This window comes from Rattus rattus, chromosome 4, assembly GCF_011064425.1.
Source record: "Rattus rattus isolate New Zealand chromosome 4, Rrattus_CSIRO_v1, whole genome shotgun sequence".
In the NCBI taxonomy this organism is placed as follows: domain Eukaryota; kingdom Metazoa; phylum Chordata; class Mammalia; order Rodentia; family Muridae; genus Rattus; species Rattus rattus.
Window position 1 is genome coordinate 150,739,860 of NC_046157.1, and position 18,700 is coordinate 150,758,559.

The window sequence follows — 18,700 nt, forward strand, 5'->3', positions numbered from 1 at the left end:
ATGCTCAAGGTCATATCACCAAACTATCAAACTGAGAGACACTCCCCAGTCCCCACACCTGTCTGACCTATCCCGTGATGCTCTGGGTCCAGGAAGGTTGTCCACCAAGGTCAACTGTTTTCCTCCTCCGGGGAGTTTTACACTGAGGCATCATCTTTTAAAGATCTCATTCAAGTTTGGGATCTCAGAAATCTCCTAGTCAAGTTTTTCCTTCTTGCTTAAATTCACCAGAGACTTCTGGGCAGAAACGGAAAAACAAATGACTGACTTTTGCACTCCAAGCATCTCCTTGAGTGTTATCCATGCAGTGAGGGGGAAAAAAAGCAAATTCGGATTTAACTCACGAAGCCCACCCCCCCACTCCCCTGCTCTGATGAAAACACCAAGTTCTTAAAACATGACTCAGCTGCTGGGGGCGGTGCTGTGCACACATAGGCCTAACACTTGGGAACAGAGGCAGGGGGATCTGGAGTTCAATGCCATTCTCAGTTACTCCACCAACCTGAAGCCATCCCAGCATCGTTTGTTGCAAGTCCCTGTTCTCCAATGAGCCAGACCCGGGGCTAGGGAGAAATGCTCCGCGTTCACATAGGAAAGCTAGGTATAGCACACACAGAACTGTAACCCCAGCTCTCAGGAGTGGGGGAACAAGAGGCTCTCTGCGACTTACTGGCTGCCAACACAGCTCTGGGTTCCTCAAGACCTCGTCTTAAGAGAATGAGACAGGGACAGTAAGTCTTCCTCTGGCCTTTGTCACAACACACACACACACACACACACACACACGCACACGCACGCACGCACACCCCAACCATCCATACCCTTTCATCTCATTCATTTAAAAACCACCTTTGTAGGCAGCTGCTCCGAAATGGACAGGGTCTGCTGCAGAGTTCAGCTCCTTGCTCTGTCCCTTCCGCGTATCACAGGATGAACACTCACACACATCAGTTCCATAAAGCAAACCACAAAAACGTTCCATTGGCTTCATCTCCCTCTCTTTTTCTCTCCCCCCACTAATTTGGCTTGTAAAGGCATCAAGGAGTTGCAGGTAGAGCAATATATATATGAGTTACCAGGATCTGTGACAACTGAAAATCAATAGCTCTAGGGAGATTGAGCTGAGCTAATGCTGGCAGAGAGAGCATGTGAGCCGGAAATGGAGGAGCAACAATCACATACAGGGATCTCTGGAAGATAGAAAGTCAGGGTTTACAAAAATCAAAAGGAGAAGCTTCTTTTCTAGAAAGCCGTAGTGTCACCATCCTGGGCATTTGGCTGTGTGCGATGGCTGTCGAGGCTTTTGCACCAGTGACAAGGTACACATTACTTTTTTCATACAAAAGCCAGGATATCCTTCAGGCTTTCGAGCCCATCCAAGTTTATCAAGTCCTCTCCAAGTCAAAACCAAATCACACAGTACACGGCTCATCTACACAGGAAACTTTGTGCTGTGACTTTCGTATTTGCAAATTAATGCTTTAGCTTGGGAAATAAGACAATTGATCTTTATCTCTTATTGATAAAGAAATAAAAGAACATCTGTAGTAGGCCACTCCCAGAAATAAATAACTACAGCAAATCAGTGAAGGCCCCTGGAGGAAGTAGAAAAACTCTCAAAGCGGAATCGAGTAACCGGATAGCACCACAATGACCACCAATGGACTTTTTCTTGTGCCGATGCCCACAGACTTGAGGTCTAGCGAGTGGAATGAATGCCTTACACTTGATCCCACCCTGTCATTAGGATGCTTGGGATGCCGGACAAATTGTTTGGCAGCCATTTACCTCAGGCTCTTTAATCACCCAATCAGGTGAACCCCCAAGGCCTCGACTGACAGAAAAGATCCATCTGATCGGTTCCACAGTTGGAACCCGGAGACACCACTTTGCAGTGGCCATTACAGAGTAGGGAAGCAACAGACTGTGGATGATGCCAAGCGTGACAGAAGACTGGCTTGTTTGGACATCTGAATCCACACATGATATAAGCAGGAGTTCCTCTCAACCTTAGCTCCAATGCAAACACAAAACTGCCGGTCTCTGCTCTGACAGGGGAAGTCAGAAACTAAATGCTCATTTGTGTGAGATAGCGAAGATCCCTTTAGTAATAGATCCCAACCAACGAAAGTACACTTTTACCAAAACCCAACAACCAAAAGGGATCACAGTTTACTATCATCATGGCCTCTGACCACAGATCCAATCAGGAGGCTCCCCCTAACTGCATTATGATCTCCTAAAAGAAATGAAGAGATCTTTTGTCAAGATTCATTTTGCTTTGAAACCCTTCAAGGGGCATTAGTTGGAACAGAGGTACTTGAAGTATCCTCTACTTCACCCTGTTGGGCCACTTTTCCACTGGTCCACGAAGCAGGGAAAAAATTAAAGTCCTCTCTGTATGCAGATTAATTGTAATCAGTGGGAGGGCACCTGGTGAGTCAACGTACATTAACTCCTTCACCAAGAGTCAGGAGACCGGCTCCAAAAGGGTTTTTTGCCCTCTTTAAGCAAGGATCAAGCAAGCCCATTTCTTCAGCTTGTTCATTTGCATTTCAGAAGGGGCATCAAGCCGGCTGGGATCTAAGTGCCTGTTAGCAAATGTGCTTGGCCTTCTGCTGATTACAACAGCATCGTTTGTTTTCTCAGTATTAGAAATGTCTTAGCCTTGCCACCTGGAGCTACAGCACTTACTCATTAGATCCCTCTGTCCCAGCACATCCCACAGGGGCTGCTAATTACTGGCTTTACTCCATTCAGTCTCATCTCTGATTTAATTACGTGCACTAAGCCCTAATGAAAAGTACAGTATGGCTGTTCTTACCTTGGCATTCACCATTCTGCTCCTCGTGCCCAGCATTGCATAGGCAGTTGCCAATGGGTACCAGCCATTCACCATCTGCCCCACAGTACATTTTTGGCACATCCTTCTCTTCTGAGTTGTTGACACAGGAGCCTCGAACTTCCACTAGGGAAGAGGTATCAGCGCCAGTGATGGTATCGGGGAACTGGGCTAGATTTCGAACGGTGAGGGGACACTTCTTGTAGAACACACGAACAGACACCAGGGCAATGCAAGCACCCACATCCTGAAAAGCCAGGTAAAAACCCTTCTTGCTCAGGGGCCCTACATCCCGGATCTCGGTGTTGAGCTTCATGATTCTGTCCCCAATGTCCACCTGTGTAAAGCTCTCATCCGCTGCGATGGTGTCGATCTTGCCGAACTGGCTCTCTCTGATGAAGCGCTCCTTGTCGTTGTCCGATTCATAGTAGTAAAGGTTAAACGTCTCCTTGCAAGTCCCCATGACGCCCGGAAGACTGTTGCAGTCCCTCAGAGTGAACTTAATTTCAATGTACACCCTCTGCGCCCCTTCTCGGGTGATCCAGTCAGTTCGCAGCCAGTTGTTCTGACTGGCTTCCATCACGTTGCATACCTGGTAGGTTCGGATCGGTGTATTTTTCTCATCCATAATGCTCACTTCCTCCCACTGCAAAGATCCAAAGGAAACGTTATCAATGAGAAAGTTTCTTCAGAGAGTCAGCCAATCTATTTCACACTCTGAGGACAGTTATCCTTCCAATAGAGAAGAAAATTACTGTGCGACAGTCCCCCCACCCCCACCCTGCCCGGGGGTAGGGAGTATCTTATGGGCTATTTTGCTATTTTCTTGAGAACTGCCCACCTCCCCCCCCCGCCCACACACACTCCTCACTGCAGATCCCCCTCCACCTCCCTACACAGACCGCTTCTCTTTTCTGCCTAAAACAGAAAGGCAACAGTGGATTTACTGCTCGTGTGCTCTCGCAGTTCTTGAGATGGTCGGGCAACCTCAAATTCACCTATTACAAGAGCTACCGCTCCAAGTGGCAACATTTACTCATAAATGAAAAAAAAAAAAAACAAACCTGTATGTGTATTTGTTTCAACACTAAACAGAAATCTGCAAATTAAGGGCAGGAAGAGTTGAACTTGCCAAAGGAGACAGTTATCAGTTAATTAGCAGTGTTCCTGTCAGAACTTTGCTCCCTAATACTTTTTTTTTATGACTTAAAAAACAAAACTATTCCTAGTCTTTAAAGGGCAAAACAGAAAATCCTACCTGGTTTCTGCAAACCTGGGAGACAGTACAGGAACCCTGGCCGGGTTTCTCAAATAGACTATCACAGGAATTGAAAACTTTTCAGAACCCATTGAATTGCTCTGAGTGTGTGAATTTTCTTATTTTTGAAACAACACACACACACACACACACACACACACACACACACACACACGTCAACAGGGTGAATGAATGAGTGCTTCCCTTCCAATTAGTCTCAGCCAGTTAAACCAAAATAGTGGTATTTATGACTGAAAGCCCAGGCAAGAAAATTAAAAGGAGACTGGGCTGTTTCTCGTTGCATTCTACTTCCTGACTGGCAGACTAATGGTGGGTAGTGTCCGCGCTCAGGGACTCATTTTGAGGAGAGATTCTCACCCCTCCTATAATAAATGCAAAAAGGTCGTTTGGGTTACACCTAAACCCTAGCTCCTTCTAGACTGCTAGACAGCTTCCAATTGTTCATTAGCATTCAAAATAATGCGGGGTTGATATAGATCTGGCATAAATCAGTTTAAATACCTAACAGAAATATAATTGGGGGGGGGAGAGAGTTTTGAAAACTGTGTTCCACAGTGACACATCCCCTCTAACAGGTATCCTAATGCATCTTTCAACAGGTCCCCATTCTCGCAGGGGAAACTCTTAGTGGACAGAAAGGCCACTGATGAAGGGTTTTAATGCATATAATTCTATATTCGATTCTTCTGCTCTCGTTGTGAAAGTTGGAGCTGAAGAGTGTTGCATGTCCTGTGGTGATTATCATTATCATTATTATTATTATAATCTAGGAGGTGATAAATTATAAGTAGTTTACTTGTTTGGGGGTAATTCATGTAAATCTAAAAATAGATTTTGCATCCAAAATACCTACTCAGAATGCCGCTCATGTCAGAGCAAAGATGAATTGGAAAAGCGCATTTATTCTTGTAAATCAAAGTGCAGGGAGTTCTCTCTAGAGCCCCTGTGGGGTAATTCAGGTCAGGTGAGTATGCATCTCAGTGTATTAACACATTGTTCTGTGGCCCATGGCACCCAGGGATCTTCCCTTAGTTGTCTGTTTCCTAATCACCACAGAACACAGCACACCCACTTAAATGGGCACCGTCAGAAGGGAGTGCCTGGTACGAGTTGCCAGCAGGAGCCAGCCTTCACTTGTCACCATTATCCTGCTCTTCCTGATTGCTCTCTGAGACAGGAAGCCATCTCTGAGGGCTTCTCATGTGTTGCTTTGGGGTGTTGGCGAACTGTTTAAGAGTTTCTAAAAGAATATGCTACAAGTGAAAGCCACCATTACACAGCTCTCCAGTTTCCAACAAAGAAGGGAAAATACTCTGTCTCCAAGGAGAGAGTCCTGAACAATCAAGAAGCCCCCATGTTTTAACCCTCAACCTGGACTTTTCCAAGAAAATCTGCTTCTAGTTAGTGGATCCTCAGAGTTTACGTTCATTCTAGACCTGAAAAGGATTTCAATGATAAAAACATAGAGATTAGCTGAACTGTTAGCATTCACAGTTTTCTCAATGGCGGCTATGTTTTTGAATGACTTTTACATTAAAAAAATTGGGGGGGGTAGTGTATAAAATGAAGGTTTTATCATCACATGTTTACACATATGTGCCACGGAGCCCTGCTTGTCAACCCCTGATGCCCCTCCCCTTGCAGATCTCTTTCCTGCCCAATCTGCTCTCATGTCATGTCTCTCTCTCTCTCTCTCTCTCTCTCTCTCTCTCTCTCTCTCTCTCTCTCTCTCACACACACACACACACACATGTATGCATATATATGTATGTATGTATGTATGTATGTATACATGTCAGTGAGTAGATTCTGCACTTGAAATTTAACAGGTGACAATGGGCCTTTCTGTCTCACACTCCCCTCTCTTGTTCCTGCAGAATGACCAATCCTAATGTAGGCTTATAAAATGCCATGTCTGACCTCCTAATAATAATAATAATAATAATAATAATAATAATAATAGCTGAACTGACACATACCTCATAATGATGGAGGAAAAAGACTCAAGTCCACAGAAAGTTCTGGGTTGTGCACAGTAAGCTATGCATGGTGGTTCTGGTGTTTTGGGTTTTTCTTTTTAAATAGAGACTTCAAAACAACTAAAAGTTTTGAGTCTAGAAAATGTGACTAAGTGCTCTTGCAGCGATTCTACATACTACATACTAAATTCCAACCCATGTTTTCTAGAAACCAGACAGACCATAGACTCTACTTCCAAATGTGTCACTCTTTGGTTTTACATGGGCCAAGTGTATACTTAGTGAAACAAGCTAGGTTGAAAACAATCTTAGCTGTATTCTCTCTTCATGCTCAGGGCAGGGAGAAAGAGAAAGGAGGCATTTACAACATTCTCATAAGCACAGACTCTCTCTCCTCAGTTGTGTTGGCCAGTAGTTGTCAGACACTCTAACCCAGGGAGGGAAACTCCTGGTGCAGCCTGGGAAAGCATCATCTGGCCCAGTGACTGGCCCAGAGTCTAGGATTAACGTTGAGTCTGACTCGAAGCAAGATAAAGCTGTAGCTTTCTTCACAGTCAGAGGATGAGGGCAATTGCGGGCAATCAGCACCGAATACAGCCTGTCTACACTACCAGAGGCCTGCCAATCACTCTCCCTTTCCTGGCCTTTAAAAAAAATGGTTTGGGAGACAGAATGGAATTTTTCATCAAAGACCAAGCCAACAGCAGGCAGTCAAGTTCAGACAGAGAGTCAGAAAGCAGGGCAATCTCCATTTCAGGCGGATTGTAGGGCCTGCTTTGATTCCTCAGGTTTTTTTTTAATGACTATTTAATTGCCCATTCTTAGTTTTGAAACACATATTGTAAATAATAGTGTCTATGAACCTTTTTGATGTTTTGTTTGTCAATTCTTTATTCAAGGCTGTGGAACACCACGCTGGGTGCTGGCATCACACTCTATGCCTCGCTTGCTAATCTTTGCTTCTCATTGTTCCTGATCAATTGACTCTGTCATAAACTATCACGCGTGTCAGGGTCAGATGGCTTGCTTAAGTTTTTAACGGGTGTGAGTTATTTCAATCCGGGCCCACAGTCAGAGACACAAGCTGCCCTGACTTCCTTCTGTGACTGATTCACTTGTGACCTGCTGCTCGTTTGGGGGTTGGGGGGTGGGGGTGGGGATGTGGTTGCTAAGGAAGGAAGTCTTCTGCTGGATTGGTCATGGAGTGTTCTACAATTTCCCTAGCAGAGGTATGAAGAAGGATGCCCTCTTGTGCTTTCTAATCAAGCATCCCCAGTTTGTGGAGATCCAGACTCAAATGCTTAATTAAACTTCCAAACTGAATACCCAAGGCCAGGCAGAAACTTCCTCAACTGGCAGCTGACAAGATTAGGACCAAAAAGGTAAGGAGGCCGGCCTCCCCCGCTGCTTTGGTGTGCAAACTGGAGATGTTTTCGTTCTGCTATCTTTTTTTATTCCCCTTCTTCATCTGGAAGCAGAACAATTGCTCTAAAATTAACCCCGCCAGGACTCCATGACCACCAGAGTAATAGGCATAAATTCTAATTTGGTCTCCAGATCGTATTTCTTGTCGGTATTTTAGTTTTAAATAGGCATCTAAGTCTATACTTCCACCAATCTCCTAATTTTGAAGCCCCTTTCTGCCCTTTTGGTTTCTAGCTCTTCCATGGCAGAACTATCCAAAGGGAGTATTGGATTTCTCCAACAAAGCGTAATTCACTTCATAGGCCACAGCGGAAATCTGACCCCCTCACCACAATCACAGAGAATCAAGCCATTAGACTCTCAGAAAGTGGCTAATCACTCTTTTTTTTCCCCTCTTGCCTCAGAGAAGGCCTCAGAACTTACCCCTCCTTCCAGAGGGCTTGCTATCCACCCAAGCTCTCCCTGAACAGATCTGGAATCCAATAAAGTAACTGCAAAAAAAAAAAAAAATATGTATATATATATAAAGAACAAAGGAAAACAGATTAATTTCCAATTGCAAAAAGCCAATAACACAAAAACCATTTGCCTGAGCGTTTCCATATGCGTTGAGGGTGCGAATAGCCAATCTGATCAAAACTGAAACTCCGTCCCACTTATGTAAATAATCACTCCTCACATGATCCTCTCCCCTCTTGAAATCTGCAGGTTATTTATTTAACTTGCTTAGCATTTAAAATTCCATCCGAGGACCCGATTGATTCTTTTTTTTTTTTCTAAAAAGGATGAATAGGGCATCTCAAACACAGTGCAAACAAAATAAATCTATCAGTGTAGGACAGCAACACCAGAGAGCAAAGTCTGCATTCATCTACGTCTGTTATCTACTCGATGTATTTGTTTTTGCAAGCCTCAGATGACCACATAACTCACCGGTGGTGGTGACAGACCCACAAGTGAATGCTATGGGAGGACCTGAGGGGTCAGGGAAAAGACTCTTCCCCCCTCCCCCTAAGCCCCACCACCAGATAAATACAGGTCCCTGTATACCCTCTCTGCTTTTTGAATATCTAAGTTCCAGCAAGGAGGCCGGCAGACCCCTAAGGTTAAAATGCAAGTACACCGAAGTATTCTCTTTTTCCTAGGTCCTTTGGAGGACAACCGAGATGAGCCCTCCACCCCCCAGGAAATGGCTGGTTTGAATTTTAGGTATGGAATACTGCCTAATGGATTTAGTACGCTTGCACTACACCTAACATTGGGCCTCCAAGCTAGGGGGAAGGGAGAAGAGGCCTCTAGAGCTATAGTACCCTTCTCAGGGTGGAATAAAGCACTAGGTGCCTACGACATTGACAGCGAGGCAATGAATTCGAAACCTATCCACATTGCCTTTCCCACCACGATCTTCGGGCCTGGACTCGAAAGGCCCATCTAAAAGGAACCCTTTGGGTTATTAATTTGATCAGGGAGACTGGCTCTTCAGGCTGGGGGAGGGGTGGGAATGGGAGGCCCCTGTCCTGGCGGCCCGAGTACCCCAATTCTCAGTCTCACCCCCAGGGCCTGGAATTCTGCCCACCTCCCCTCATTTTACCCCTCAAATTCAGGAAGTTAAAAACAACCCCTTTGCCCCAGCTCTCCGAAAGATCCTGTATTCCTGGGGTCTATTAATTATTCTAAAATGCAGAGCCTTTCCCGGGTCGTTCCCGCCTGGAGTTGTGCTCCCTTCTCTTCCCGGTCCCTAGAGAAAAGCCCGCTACATCCACTTGGATTTATGTAAGGTGGATTAGGGACACAAAGGGAACAATAAGACCCAATTTACAAAAAAAGGGAGGGAGTAGAAAGGGAGGGTAAAAGGGAGAAAAGGAAACGTGATGGGAATAAAAAGCAACAAAATGAATTAATTTTTAAGGGAAGGAGGGGCAAGGAGGTGCACCCCCCCCACTTCAACATTAGCCTACGGTTCCATCGTGCGCCTTTTTGTCTAGGGCGCCCAGTCTCGCGTCCCAAAGGGAAAAAAAAAGGTGAATTAAAGGTGAAAAAGAACCCTAACTCTAACTGTCTCTACGTCTGGGGCGAGAGAGGTCTCTGGGGACACTTAACAAGTGTGTAAAGTAAGTAGCCATGAGGACGCGAGGTACGCGGTTCCGCTCAGAGGAAAAGCCCCAGGGACTGAGCGACAGCGGCTGTCGAGGTGCTAAACCGAAGCCACAAACCCTGGAATGAGAAGACGGAGTAGGGGAGAGACCACTCTTCTACCCCACTTTCCCCTCCTCCGCCCCTGCAGTGCCTATGGGCAGGTGTACGACAGTGTCCAAACCTCTGCCCGGAGAGCTCCGGGTACCCTCTGCCTAGCCAAGCCTAAGTTGGTTTTTGGCTCCCTCCTTCGGAACAGAAAAAATGATAGTGGATTGCACAGGAATAGCTAGATGGACTGATGCCTGGGGAGACGGAGGATGGATGGATGGATGGATGGATGGATGGATGGATGGATGGATGGATGGATGGATGGATAGGTGGATGGATGGATGGATGGATGGATGGAGTGGGAAGAATCGATAAGACAGATGCACAGCTAATGCGCATAGGTTGGAGAGGCCCGGGCCCACGTTCACACCCTGCGCACTCGCTTACCCGGCACAAATAGTCCAGGTTCATGCAGACACCCGCACACATTTACCCTCAAACACACACACACACACACACACACACACACACACACACACACACACACACACACACAGGAGGAGGAAGAGAGAGAGAGACAGAGACAGACAAAACAGAGAATGCTCTCTTCCCTCTAGGCCCATTAGAAACTAAATGGTCACCACCTCTCCCCTCACCTCGGACAGAAAAACAAACAATCCTTCCAGCACGTCTCAATAGACAAACAGAAAACAGCACCAAGAAAGAACGGGTCCGGTGGGTCATGCCAGTCCTTACAGACTAGTTCAGGACACCATTCCGGAGAGAGAAGCTTAAAGTGGGGTATGTTTAACTCGCTGACTGCTCCTCTAGGTTTGCTGGATGATCTAAGGATCTGGGGTAGGGGAGAGGTAGGCCTGCGATTGCAACCTCTAGGTTGCGCGGCCCGATGGAGAAAAAGGTGTCTGAGGCCCGGTGCTAGAAATCAGGTCACCGGCGCCCGCAAGCGGCGCCACCACCGCTGCGCTGCGGAGACCAGGCAGCCAGGTCCCGGGAAGCGCAGCGCTGGGAAAACTTTGCAGAAACCCGGGCTCGCAAGGCTTGGACAAGAGGCCGGGCGCGCTAAGCCTTCACTGCTCATCTGCGTTTCCCTTCTCGCTGGTGCTGCTGATGAAGAGGACTTTGTTCACGCGTTATTTTTGTTTTGTTTTGTTTTAAATCCTGGTGTATCCCCCTGGGGGCTCCTGAAGCCGGCCCTGCAGGCGGATGCTGATAAACTTTGGCCTTTCACTACAAACTTGGGCAGAGTGGCAGCTTGCATCGGTCACCCCTCTCAGTTCAGACTGCCCGATCTTCCTCCGTCCCCACTTAAGAGGATCCCCTCTGTCCCGCACCCTTCTCCGGAGTGGGAACGCGAGGCTCACGCCGCGCTCTCCACCCCCCCCCCGTCCCCCATCCTAACTGGTTCTGAGCTCCCGAACCATTCATCAGTGAATCACCCTCTCCGGGTCCCGGATCGCGTAAGGGCTGCCCGGATCTTACCTTCATTCGCCGGGTATACCCTAGAACCGGTGACAGCGTCGCAAATTCCAAAGAGAAACGAAAAGAGGATGAAATAGAAAATCCCAGCCATGGTTCGCCGGTGCCAACGCTGCTCCTACCGCTTCTATCCCAGTGGAATAAATGCTTAAGTTAGGAGTGCAGCAGTCTGAAGACATTGCCAAGAGGGTGGGCCCGGCCCGTGACGTACACCCGCCAGTCCGGAGCTTGCGACCAATGGCAGAGCAGAACCGGCGCCACATCTCCACCCCCACTGTGCAGAGCCCACCCCCCGAGGTCCCGCCCCCACCAGCCTCCGCAGGGCTCAAGGTCTCCGGAGGCTGGCTCCGTAGCTGTGATGGGTCTGTGCCCCCACGGGAGCTCCGGAACCTTGTCTCGGTCCTCGGGGATCGATCCCTTGGACCGCAGAGGGAACTTCGAGAGACTCTGAAAGGACGGCGGGGAAGGCCAGAAAATGATGGCAGTCCTCGCCGGACCCCAAATCCGGAGCAGGGCGAAGGAGAAAAGACTCCTGTTGAGATGAAATAAGTCTGAGGTTGACCTGCACCTTGGCTCTTGCCCCATGCTGAGGTCGTCGGGTCGCTGTACTGCCCACCCCAGCTCAGGTCTGGCGCTCTCTGCTGCACGCAGACACCCTCATTGCCCGGTTTTGTGTCTTTATGGCGCTCCGCCGTGGGAAATGCTTTGGGCTGGGGGACTTTCGTAGCTTGATTATTTCTTTCCTTCTTAGTTACCTAGCCAAGGAGGCCCCGTCCTCTCCAATGTCTCCCCAACGTAGCCACTTGTCCCCAATCTTTCTATCGCCGGGAAGTGACCCCTGGTCCGGGTGTTCACGTCGACTGACCCACTACCGGACTGCGAAGGGTGAAATCACCTCGCGACAGACCTAGCTACCGGGAGTTCACTGTGCGCTTTCCAGGGAGAGTCCCTGGAACCACGTCTAGCCATTCCAGGACACAAAGGTGTAGAAGGGAAGGGTGTACGAATGAGAACACCTGCTGCACAGAAGGGGCACACGGAGGGTCGCAAGCTGCCTGGAGCAGCTAATGTGGCTGTGAGCTCCTACGTCTCCCCGGTGCTGATGGGTACAGTCTCTCAGGAGACCAAGATGAGAGGCTGTACCCGCAGAAACTTGTACCACAACCCCGCGTTGTTCTGGATGCCAACCATCGACTTCCCAGGGACGCACACACCATCAGGTCACAGTCGGTCCTCCGATGCTCAGGCCACCGGGGAAGCCAGTTGAGCGCCGACCGCAGATATCAGCTCAGCTAGCTACCTGGGGAAACTGGGTGGCTGTTCCCCAGGCGTTTAGGGGTGGGATTCCAGAAGACCCACCTTCCGTGCTCCCCTCAAGCCGCCCCTCTTTTGGATCCCTCCCGGGCTAGATTTTCCTTCTCCAAGTCTGAGTCTCAGCCTGAGATCTAAGGCTTAGAGTGGAGGCACTTTGCAAACAGCGAGGGCAGAGGCTCTACGTGAGCCAACTGCGCCACCTGCCGGCCAGATGTGGCAGCGCGCGGGTCCCGAGCAAGGCAGACCGGACAAAGACCTCAGCCAGCCAGCCAGGTTGTCCAAGCCGAGCTAATTTATTTATAGAATTGGCCATGTCTTCCCACACTACAGTGCGGAGAGTCCTGTCTCACTTCCCTCCACCTAGACTACGAAAGATGGACTCGGAAAACGTTTCATGAAGGAACTTCACATTCAAAGGATTGCATGAGTAGCTTGCCCCCCAAAAATGAGACTATGGAGTAAAAAAATCTGAGCATCACGGCAAGATGTGGAGCAGGTAGAAAATCGAGAGTGGCTCCAGGCACTTTCTGGTTATTGTCATGGAGAACCGAGAGCCTCCTCCCACCCCCACCCCCTCCCCCAGGGAAGGAGAACTGTGTGAGGGCTAACACCCAGGCTAATCACACCAGCAACTTTTACAGAAGGGGAGAGTGCGGCCATGGGCCATAGCTGAGTCGGTTGTCCAGCGGGACAGCGTGTAAGGCTCCTGGCATTTTGACTCTGCGGTTTGGAAAATCCTATTGGAATGTCACCCACCGGGAAAGTGGATTTCCGTTATGGTAGCTACGGATTATACATCAGTGAGGCGCGGGGGGTGGAGGTGGGGGACACTATGCACGGGGGAATATATGTGTTGCATAAATTATTAAAAGTCTCCTCGCTAAGTCCCCTTAAGAAAAGTCTCGATTCTTTCACGTGTCTTTCTGACTTTTACAGAAAAATAAATATAAAGATCTAGGTCCCCATCGTTTGCCGCTCAGACTGAGAAAGGGGAAGAGCTTTCTGGGAAAGCTCTGGGAAAACATTTTAAAACAATAGGTGCCGGTTGTGTCTCGGCAGGAGAGTGAGTCCTGTGTATTTTCTGTAGTTGAAATAGAAAGCTACCTGTCTGTCTTGTTGAAAGCAGCAACATTTCCAAAAACACGCATCCCACCCCATGCGCACAATGAACATTAACCCTCTTTTCCGGCTACCGATGTCTGAAAAAAAAAAAAAAAATCAAGGCTAAAACGTGAGGACACAGTCTTCCCTTCCCTACCTTCCCCTTCTTTTATTTCTCAGGCCTCAGGGCAACCCAGCTTCCAGGAGACCCAAGAAACTAAAGGCTAACTGGGGTGGGGGAGGAGTCCTGTATCCTCCTCAGTGAGGTCACGGGGCAGCTGTTCAGTGACCCCCAAAGGGAACAGTCTCCTGGCCACTGGGACAACATCTAGCCCAAACGAATTCGATTCTTTAAGTAGTGCAGAAATGGAAACAATTCTGGCCCTGGTGACCACCAATGCCTGACTACCTGGTGCAGGGTATACTCTAAGACCTGGGGTTTTCTCGTGTTCCCCTCTTTCTGACAAACCAGGGGAGTCACCTAAACACAAGAAAAGGCTAGAGTTGTAGCCGCCACCCAAACCACTTGCCTCTAAAATGAAATAATTCACACCGTGTGGTATACACCTTAGTCCAGCCCTCCAGACGCAGAGACTGATGGGAACAGTGATTTCTACCCCAGGCTGTATAGTATAACTACATATCAATACAAACAAACATTAAATAAGTATAAAATCATAATAGCCGGATTTATTTAGGTTAAAGAACCCCACCCAGAAGAATTCAGGTATAATTTGGGAAAAGGAAGAGACATTTCAAAAGATTTATGCTAATAAGATACTGAGAAGGATAATTTAGATAACCTTTTGTCTCTTTGGTATTTTGCCTGCCACAAAGATTTGAACTTACAAATTAGGCTGCAAATGCTGAGTTGAATTCAGGCTAGATTTAAAAATACTTTTAACATTAAAAATGCCCAGTTGAGAGAGAGAGAGAGAGAGAGAGAGAGAGAGAGAGAGAGAGAGTGTGTGTGTGTGTGTGTGTGTGTGTGTGTGTGTGTGTGTGTGTGTCTGTGTGTGTGTGTGTGTGTGTGTGTGTGTGTGTGTGTGTGTGTGTGTGTGTGTGTGTAAACCATATATTTGAAGGTACCTGCAGAGTCCAGAAAATCTTCAGATGCCCTGACAGACTGTGAGCCACATGACTTGTGAGGGGCAGGGAGGGGGAGGACACGGGAACCAAACTCTGGTTGTATGTAAGTACATCAAGTGTTCTGAACCCCTGAGGCCTCTCTTTCACCTCCACATCAGTCTTTATACCAATAAACTAATAACTGTAGCTAGGATTGCATTGAGAAATCCCTAAGAACTTGAATGTTCCTTTCCACAAGGACCTGAGAGCACTCAGACCTTAGGTGCTGCTTGAGAATGGGGGAGGGGCATGGGAAGGGGTGGGAAATGACTTTGGGTTTCTTCCCTTCTCTCATTGTTGATTGGTGACAGCTTGCTTACCTTTGTCTCGTAGATTCTGGATGATTCACTAGAATCTGAGGCTGGGGTCCAACCTCCGAGAACAATCGTTTCAAAAACCAACCAAGAAAACCAAGAAGAAAGGGTGCTTAGGGTCACCAATTGCTCTCACTTTCTCCAGAAAAAAACCTTACATTCTAAACCGCCACTGCACATGTTCCCAGAGTACCCAGGAAGCCCGCTAAGAGCTTTCATCCTTTGATGTCAAGGTGTGGTACAGTAGTTTATGCAAATGAGAACTGGGCTCTTATCAGCCCTTTATACCTGAGAGGGAAAGAGGGCAGCAGAGCTCAGGTTTTGCTGGATCAGAGAAGGGAGAACAGGCCATAGCAAGAGACCTTTGGAAGGAGACTAGGGCTGGCTGGAGTACTCCAGGGGCTGTTTGGACTCTACTCACTTCAAACCAACATTTCACTGGCCCCGGCAATGTACCAACACCTTGTTGATAAGGGGTCATGGGTTCCTTCTATGGCTCAGGAATCATCGCACGTGGTATGTGACAGACTAGAGAAATGATCACAAATTTCTCCCTCTGCAGCCCAGAAGGATGGTGAAGAGAGCAAGGGCACAGGCAGGGACCCTTTGAACAACCCTAGCCCAGATCTAGAACCTTCCAACTAAATTTCAGATACTGGGAGAGGGGGCCAAAATTCAGACCGGACACTTTGTATCTGTTCTGGGCTACACTGTGATGCCAGTTGAACATTAGAACTGCTTTATTTTTTTAAACATGCACAAATGAAGTGTAAAATGCTCTTTATTCTGAATAATATCTCTGATACCATTTCCCTCCGTCAATTGCAAAATTGTGAAAGTCAATCTATACGGCACAGTTATTAAATATCTTTTTAAAGGATTTACTTATTTATGTATTTATGCACATGAGTGCTGTATTTGCATGTATGCCCGCATGCCAGAAGAGGATGCTAGACAGAAGAGAGCATAGGCTGTCAGCATAGCTGGTTGTGAGCCACCATGTGCTTGCTGGGAATTGAACCGGGACCTTTAGAACAGCAGCCAGTGCCATTAACTGATAAGGATGAGCCGTCTCCCAGCCCCCATATCTTAGTACTGTAATAGCTGAGGTAGGGTTACTAGAAGACTTTTGCGAATTATCATTGTTTTCTGATAATAAACTAACAGTCATATATGTGTAAAACATAAAGCTCATACAATTTACAAAAGCCACTTTGGGAGAGAAATAATTATCTGCTTAGAATACAAGTTTATGAACTTACAACTGCCACTCCTCCCCTTCTAACCACTTTTCCCTTTTGGAAAAACAGTGCCTAGTGGCAATTCTGTAAGAAAAGTAATATTGACCAGTACTGTGCTACTTCATAATGAAAATATGAGTTTAGAACCAACCACGCCCACCTGACCCCCATCAGCCTAAAGCTGATGTACTTACTATGCTCTGAACATTTATTTATTGCGAGCTTTTCAGAGAATTTCTGGCTGTCCCAAAGAAAAGGCCAGTGTCATGTAAATGTTTTTCGGACTTCTGGATAATGGAATGAGTGTAGTTCTGGAAGAAGAATTGCGTTTACAGCTCTATTTCTGTTTGCATTCCTTCACCCTAACCAGGTATGCTAGTTGGGAAGGAAGAAGAGCTTCTAACCCACAAAGACAGTGCTTCTTGGGAAAGAGAGGCTGGTGGATCTCTGAGTTTGAGGCCAGTCTGGTCTACAAAGTGAGTTCCAGGGCATCCAGGACCACATAGAGAGGTCCTGTCTGGAAAGAAAGGAAAGAAGGAAGGAAGGAAGGAAGGGAGGAAGGAAGAAGGAAAGAAAGAAAGAGAGAGAGAGAGAAAGACAGACTATGCTCCTGAACCATCTTGTCAAAAAAACTAAAGATATGTAACTAAGACCCCAAGGAGGATGGTATAGGGTTCCTTGTTTTCCTGAATTATATACCACTTGAACTCCAACCAAAAACTAATGAAGGCCTCTTAAAAGCAACCCAAGTCAACTCCCCTCTGGAAGTAATGCAAAAATGCAAACTGCCAGCATTGGGGTGCTTGGAACTGGTGTTGTTTAGAGGCTTGGAGGACATATGTTTGAAAGCAATGAAGAATTCACAGAAGCCTTTGGACCAGCATATGCCCTGCCATTTTAAGCTGCTTTCTCCACAGCTCCTTTACCCATACATCCGTGGCATCTCAGTTGATGACGTGTGTGCTCACACAAAGAAACTGGCTTAATTCAGGCAATGGATGGGTGATCTGAAGTAGGGAGGTAAAGAGAAACAGTTAGTAATGGACCATTGGCCTCCAACTGACATTGAAAGTACATCCACTCAACCATTTGCTTTTCTTCTTTGTATCTAACTCCCCCTATGTATTCATCCCGGGCTCTGCTTTTGCTGGATGATCAGGATGTTAAAAATTAAGTACGGAAATTTCAAGACTGGTATCCTTGTGAATTTTCCGATTCGTAATTTTAGAAAGAGCTCCCTTACCTGTCCCTAAGTTTATTGACGGCTGTTTGACCTGTGCAGGATAAATCTTTGCTCTGCAGACAATATTTATTTACTATACAGGACGCTGGGTTTACTGCATGAGATTTAATTCTCGATTCTGTATTTATAGCTAGCGGGTGGAGGAACATGCAGGTAACCATTCCCAGTTTCTATCTCCCTCATTTCTTAAAACTCTGAATTACAAGGAATTTGAACAACCACACACAGGTGAGAGTGAGATCCTAACGTACATTCCGTCCGCTTAAGAGCAAGGTCTGGTGCCTGCCACTTCAACCTGCCTGTTTATATTACGTTAGACACCTATCAGAGGTAATTGCACAGTGGCAGGAAATTAATCAAGTCTGTTCCACTAAATGGTCAGTTTACTGCAGCTCGGTAAAGCGGGCCTCATTTCCTCCGTGTGTCTCATTAGAATCTCACCTGAAACGTTTATGGTTCTCACTTGGGATTTTTTTTTGCAATTTAAAAATGCACTGATACGCTGCTGGCTGCAGCCCCTGTGCAGGTTAAGTTCCTCCATGCATTGCAGTGCTGAATTCACAGCCCAGGCTGAAAGCGCCGAGAGCTGCTGAGGCGATGTGAAAATTGAGGCTGCATTGTGTCTTCCCAGTTCCAGCTTCCCTTGGAGATGCGCCTCTGTGTCACTTTACATGGTGCTGCTGTGCGTTTGACATCTATCTGCTCCTAAACTGGGGGCCTTATTATTCTAAAGATGCCTTAAGATGGGCTGGCTTTAAAGCTCCTTCACATATGTCCTCCATGTGGTTAATGATTACAGAGTTCCAGGCTCTAGGTCTGTGATTTAGAAGCTTCCCCCGACTGTCTCTTGCTTTAATCTGCTCGGCTCTGTCTTTGCCATGCCCACCTACACACAGCTGTCCATCTCCCGGAAACCTTTCTACTGTCAGTCAAGTGACAGCCTCCTATAGTCGCTTTGTGTGCCAAGGCCTCCCGAGGCCCAGCACCATATTTAGATGGGAAGGGAAAACGGGTGGGGGAGGGAACACAAGGGATTCTTCCAAGGCCAGGGTTTGAAGGAGGGTGTGTGTGTGCAGTGTGTGGGTAGTCTACTGGTGGGAGGGCTTTGGTGCAAAGCTTCTTCAGAAACAGCTTTCTCGAACGAACAAGAAAA

The 18,700-nt window shown here is 47.2% G+C and overlaps 1 protein-coding gene across 3 annotated transcripts in view; it reads right to left on the reverse strand.

Moving 5' to 3' along the window:
* Window positions 1-11,374, reverse strand: part of Epha4 (EPH receptor A4) — a 142,797-nt gene extending 131,423 nt beyond the window's left edge. For 2 of the 3 annotated variants that reach the window (XM_032901430.1, XM_032901431.1), the window contains exons 1-3: window positions 11,210-11,374; window positions 7,949-8,016; window positions 2,825-3,488 (exon numbers count right to left, since the gene is read on the reverse strand). In XM_032901430.1, coding sequence (XP_032757321.1) covers window positions 2,825-3,488; window positions 7,949-8,016; window positions 11,210-11,300 — 823 coding nt within the window. In that variant the 5' untranslated portion in view covers window positions 11,301-11,374. The remainder of the gene's footprint in view (window positions 1-2,824; window positions 3,489-7,948; window positions 8,017-11,209) is intronic. The other variant, XM_032901432.1, reaches the window with a different exon arrangement.
* Between the last annotated feature and the right edge of the window lie 7,326 nt (window positions 11,375-18,700).